The sequence below is a fragment of the Cynoglossus semilaevis genome, chromosome Z (genome assembly GCF_000523025.1).
Source record: "Cynoglossus semilaevis isolate Cse_v1.0 chromosome Z, Cse_v1.0, whole genome shotgun sequence".
NCBI lineage: Eukaryota > Metazoa > Chordata > Actinopteri > Pleuronectiformes > Cynoglossidae > Cynoglossus > Cynoglossus semilaevis.
The window spans coordinates 17,153,608-17,159,804 of record NC_024328.1 but is presented as its reverse complement, the minus strand read 5'-3'; the positions used below and the strand labels follow the sequence as shown (position 1 = coordinate 17,159,804).

The 6,197-nt window shown below is 39.0% G+C and overlaps 1 protein-coding gene across 1 annotated transcript in view; it reads left to right on the top strand.

Annotated features, from left to right (window-relative positions):
- Window positions 1–6,197, top strand: part of LOC103398184 (netrin receptor UNC5C-like) — a 215,439-nt gene that overhangs the window by 144,615 nt on the left and 64,627 nt on the right. The window contains exon 5 of the mRNA XM_008336705.3: window positions 3,843–4,023. Coding sequence (XP_008334927.2) covers window positions 3,843–4,023 — 181 coding nt within the window. The remainder of the gene's footprint in view (window positions 1–3,842; window positions 4,024–6,197) is intronic.

Here is a 6,197-nt window from a genome sequence, read left to right as displayed (position 1 = left end):
GGAATGGGACATGGGAAACTTATGCATATCAAAAATATACATCCTACAAAGAAATGCCTCTGTGAACCTGCAGACAGGGATATGTTATGAATAACCAGTCTCAGAGTGTCAACACTGAGCTGTTCCTCAGGCAAGTATTGTGGGCTGGTTGATACGGCTCTTGGTGGAGACACAGGAATAGTCTCCCAGTCTTTCCAAAGACCCTTCTGATTTTAGTAGTAGTAGTTTTGACATTTCCTTTTGTAATAAAATGATTACCTGTAGCAAGGAAATAAAATAATGTTTTTTTTTTAAGTTATGTTTAGGCTTTCAAAGCAGTGGGTCTGGGCCCAAAAAAAAGAGAAATGTTGCACGCAGCAATGTCCACTCCACTTCTATATGTGAATGAGTTAAATACAATTGTTTTTTATCAACCAAAGCCATTTAGATGCCTACAGCCAACAGTAATGAAAAAAAGTGAAGTAAATCTCTGGAGTAAAGATGCAATGACTTTATTTTTAATCGTATGAGTCAGCGTTTCATCACCTTTGCTCTTCTTCAGGATAACACCTGGGGAGGATTCTGAAAATGATGTTCCATATTGATCGGTAGAGAATGGAGATCTACACCTAAAGTCATAGATCATGTCAATGCTGATTGTCTCCCACTCTCTCTCTCTCTCTTCTTGTCTCTCATTAAATTCTTGTGGGTTTAAGTTTATTAAAACATTGACAGACAGTGAACCCTTGGTTTCCACCTACTCACATAAGTAGAGTAATCAGTGTGAGAGCTCTTTAACCCACTCATTTGTGGTCATATAGGGATCCATGTAATATAGCTAATCAAAAGGATAATCCTTTTCCTTCAGCGATGAATATGTTATCACTTTGTAGCTTCAGAAACACAGAGTTGCAGCTTGGTTCATCTTTCTTAATTCGATGATATAATGTAGCTGCACACTTTTGTTGGGGGTTGTGTGTGTCTATATATTTCAACTTGCTCCTAATGTGAAAAATGAATGCTGTGATTCACGGGGAGACTCCACTCTCCGACTCTGTATCAACTCTCAAACAAGCAGCTCTGCAGAGTGTCATCCTCCAGCTCCTTCTTTATTTCAACCGCCGCTTCTTTGATCTTCCGTTTGTTTCGCAGGATTTACACCGTGTTTCCCTTTGTGACATGGTGCGACTGTGATGTCGCTGCTCTCAGTTACAGATACACAGCAAAGTTGTTGCATTTAAAAATTGTAACTCCAAGCCACTATCAAATTGATTTTGTGTCTTCCAGTTCTCGGCATTTGATAGTGTAGAGCAGCACATGGAGCCTTTGTTTCCCTGTCAATGAATCTCATATCTCAGTAGACTGAGCAACACAGCTTTTATTCTGTGAAGCCGGAAATGAAACCCCTTCTTTCTTTAGGTTACAACAACATACAGAAGTACCTACATATACAATATTGAGTTGAATAAAAAAAAGTTTAATATTAAAAAATAATAATACATTGGCAATGTGTGTGTCAGTGTGTTTGTGTGAGTGTTTGTATAGAAGGTAAAAAATATATAGCTAGACCCAGAAATGGGGACATAAAGGTAAAAGTTGAAATAAACATATTTTTTTCTGGGGTTTTCTTGAACCAACCAGGCAACTTTCCTATTCACATACCACACAAATACACACACACACACACACTCACAGTGAGACACCAACTGTGGCTAATGATGCAGTGACAGTGATAGTACACCGACCACATGTGGTCTATTTGTCTGAGTCTGGTAGAGCACACATCAGTCTCTCAGGCTTCAACTTTGATTCATCAATCAACAACTTCTCAATACTGTGCAAATATACAGTATTGCACTACAATAATAAAGTATTAATGATAATCTAAGAAGAGTCTCTAAAACCAAATGAAGAGGTTTCCTTGTGATTCTGAGGATGTTAAAGGTTTTCCTAAATTAAGTTCATTTTGCATATTTGCATTTGCTACATATAAAAGGCTAGTTCACTGCAGTAGAAGTTGTCAGCGTAAAGTAATAATGAAGCAGGGTGTCCAAGGGTTAAATAGAATTTGAAATTGCTTTTTTAAAAGAACATCATCACGTTTGTCCTCAGCACTTATGTTGACTGACAGTAGGTAAATTGAGGCAGGAAGGAGGAATAAGTGAATATGGAAAACAAATCAAATAACGCATTAAAAAAAGTAACAACAGCAAATTATTGGTTAATAATTGTGTTTATTACATTTTTATTTACCGTATTTTTAAAATGGTCATAATTTTAGATCTGCTGCTGCAAAGTGATATTTCAGCGCACAAACATAGACGTACACAGACACACGTAACATTTTCTTTCTGAACAACAGTAAAAGGTCAGAGAATGTCTGACTGGAGATTGAGAGTTCAGACTTACAGTAAACTCTCACAAATATCTACGGATATCGCAGGGAAAAACATAACTGCAGGAGGAAAGTGACAGCTGTGCTTTAGCAGGCAGTAAACCCAACAATAACACAGTGTTTTTTCTATTCTACATCTCAGATTTCCATTTCCTAATGTGAGGGGAGGAGGAAATTGAACAACGTGGCTCCAACATTTATGTGTCTGCCATAAAGCCGGGACATGTTGAATTTATGAAGGTGTGGACCAGTTAATACGGCACTCAGGAAATGTGATTAGGCTCATAAACAGGACAGTTCCCCGCTGCCTTACCCTTCAACTAAAGTATCTTGTGAAAGCATATGTTTTAGGCATTTTTCTCTCTGACACCCTGACACCCTTTTTATTGGTGGATCTGCTGTAGATCTGCTGTAGGAAGATTAACAGCTGTGTGTGACCGGTTTGATTTGCTGTGTCGACATCTTCCTCTAGCTTTAATTATTCAGACAGGAAACTTACATTGCTGAACATGACGGCTTTGTCCGAGTGGTGATATGAATATTTATCTCTTCTTGATACTATAATATTTGTTGATGACGCTCTTACACTGAGAAACATTGATGTTGAGACACAAATAATCCTCGTTATATATTACCATATTTCCCAAACTATTATTGAACTTTTTTATTTTGGCTGGTCCCACAACATTTATTCCGAAGCAAATAATATTTATAATTTTGTATTTCATATGCAGAGAGTGGATTATGGTTTAAAACGTGTACTCATCCACATAATAACATCAGAGCCATTAGAGGAGCTGCAGTCGATCCATTACATGGCCAGACATGTATATACAAAAAATATATAAACCCTATTAAAAAACACACCACTACTGCTGCACAATGAAGGTCTGGCTTTTAGACGATTTAAGTTGATTGATATTGGGACAAACCCATAAACACAGGATTTAAAAATGTGATGATGAGTTAATTTATGATGAATACACAAAGAACAATTTAATTTTTACAGGATAACTAAGTTTATTTTAAGCCACCCTTTTCTAACTAAACGACTTTCTGCCATGATGACAGTTCCACAAATCATATCTGTGTGAAGCTGCTGCAAAACTGTTTAGACAAACACTTAAAAAAAGTCCATCATCATTGATTTTTTTCCTTTTCTGTTTGTCTCAGCTTTTGCTGTCAGAGTGAATTACTTATGAAAACAAGATCACAGCGATGATTCAAATTTTTCACTCAGCTGGCAGAATCTCTCTTAGTTTCACCAAGTGGAGGCTGTTAAATAAACATGTTTTGGAGTTAATTTGTTTTGGACTTATGGCAGGAGAAAACCTTTTCACTGCACAGTCAGATTAGAAGTGTACTGTGGCATTTTAATGGTTTGTGTTATTAGCAAATCTCATTATTAGTGTATGAACTTCTGTTAAATGTAAAATGACGATTGACCTTGTTCAACACTGTGTTCCAGGTGGAATGGCTTAAAAATGAAGAGATCATTGACCCAGTGGAGGACAGAAACTTTTACATCACCATCGACCACCACCTGATCATCAAGCAGGCCCGTCTGTCCGACACAGCCAACTACACCTGTGTGGCCAAGAACATAGTGGCCAAAAGGAGAAGCACCACAGCCACTGTTATTGTTTACGGTTAGTTCACTTGGTCTGTTCACTCTAATCCTTATGACATGGTAGTATTCCTCTGGAGTCTTTATGCAAACGTTCAGGAACTAGTATTCTAATATTGTTTTAAACGTAAACAGCAGTTACACAAAAGTGTTTGTAATCATCCAAGCTGGCCCCCATTTACATGAATTTAGCTGCGGTGCAGCGCTAACACACTCTTTGTGATTGGCCTCATTTCCCAAATCCCCCTGACCCTTGCACAATTAACACTCAACCAATCACCACTCTTCGTTTTTAAAACATTCTGCCTCTCCAAACATTTGCACTTTGGGCCACAACCAATTGAGTAGTCAGACATATTGTCCCTTTTTTGTGGGGGGGCAAAAAACAATTTCACTTTGTCTTTGTTTGTTGTCGGACCAAAAAGAGGTATACAGAACCATTTTACAGGAAAAACAGCACAGCAGAAAAACATACACATGGCACAACCAGCAGCATTCCTCTCAGTCACAGGACTAGCTTGATTCAGTGGGAGAAGTGTTTCAATCAAAAATAACACTGCATGTGTACGTGTACGTGTTCGATTCGGGCAGTGAGAGATGAAGTTTTGACACTGATGTATCTGTACAGAAATAGATTGTTCAATCTTTCCCACTGCAAAAGAGCCAGGCTGACACTGTTGACAAGGTGAGATAGTGTTGGAAAAAACAGAGGAACTTATGGAGGGGGGGCAGCTATAGATGGAATGCCAACAGGTGTAGAGAATCAAAGGCAGACAAGAATGGAGGGAGAGAAGCAAAAATGTGAGGAGGAAATTCTGAGAAAGTGTGACAAGAAGGAACTGCGCCTGACTTTCCTGGTTACTTTTTCCCAGATGACTCATTCCTAAATGGGCACTGTCCACGGTGCTGAAACAGAGATGCTGAGAGCCAGCCAAAGAATTACAGCCCACCTTTACAGATGACAACCTCTCTCTCTCTCTCTCTCTCTCTCTCCTTCTCTACCAATGTCCTTGTGAGTCATTCCAACATTATACCCGATTTCTCCCTATTTTTTGGTCTCATCTCCCCTCTTTATCCCCTTCACTAATGCTTTTTTTCACTATGAAAATAATACAAAATAATGAACTAACAGCACTGGGACTGGACACCATACGATACCTGTGCATTTGCAGAAGAACAAGTGGGTGAAAGAATAATCAAAGAGAGGAGAAAGGCTGGACTGTCAACCTTTTTGCCTAAGAATTCTAAAATTATGTTTTTTTTCCCAGAAGGACAATTTCCAATTGTCCAACTACTGTGTGTGTGTCACTGTCTCATCTATGTGTGAATATGTTCATAATGGGGACAGTTGAACCAGTCTGTGTTGTAGGTGCGACTGTTCTCACTACAATTTAACAATCCAGCCTCTTGGCATTTTTAAAACATATACTGACTCCCTGAAGAAAAACTGTTCACATAAATCATGCAACACATTAAATTTGCATGCCTCCATTTAGTTTGATGCCTCTCTTACAAGCTTTTAAAATGCCACAGCGTTCTCCAGCTGTTTAACCTCACTGACATGAAAAAGTATGGCACCGAAAGTCCAAAGGCATTAACATAAATATGTATGATATAGCATTTTGTTAACTTCAGCTGAAAACACTTTATCAGCTCCCAAGGCAGCAGTCGGTGTTGATCTGAATTAAGGAAATTGCTTACACAGACTTTAATGGTCATGTAGGGGAAGGGAACAGAGGAGATGAGGAAGTGATGGCAGGTTTGGTGTTAGGGAGAAAAACTTGGAAGAACAGGCAGTGGTAGATTTTGCAAAGAGAATGGAAATGGCTGTGGTAAACACCTATTTCCAAAAGAAAGAGGAACACAGGCTGACTTAAAAGAGTGGAGGCAGGTCCACACAGATACAGTAGACTATATTCTATGTAGAAGAGGTAATCTGAGGGAGATTAGAGACTGTAAGGTGGTGGCATGTGAGAGTGTAGCCAAACAACATCGCATGGTAGTGTGCAAAATGACGATGGAGGTGACAAAAAGGAAGAGAGTGAAGACAGAGCAGAAGATCAAGTGGTGGAAACTAAGGAAAGAGAAATGTTGTGAAGACTTCAGGAGGGAAGTAAGGGCAGTTCTGGGCCGTGTTGAGGAATTCCCAGATGATTGGGAGACTACAGCTGCAGTGATTAGGGAGACAGGTAGGAA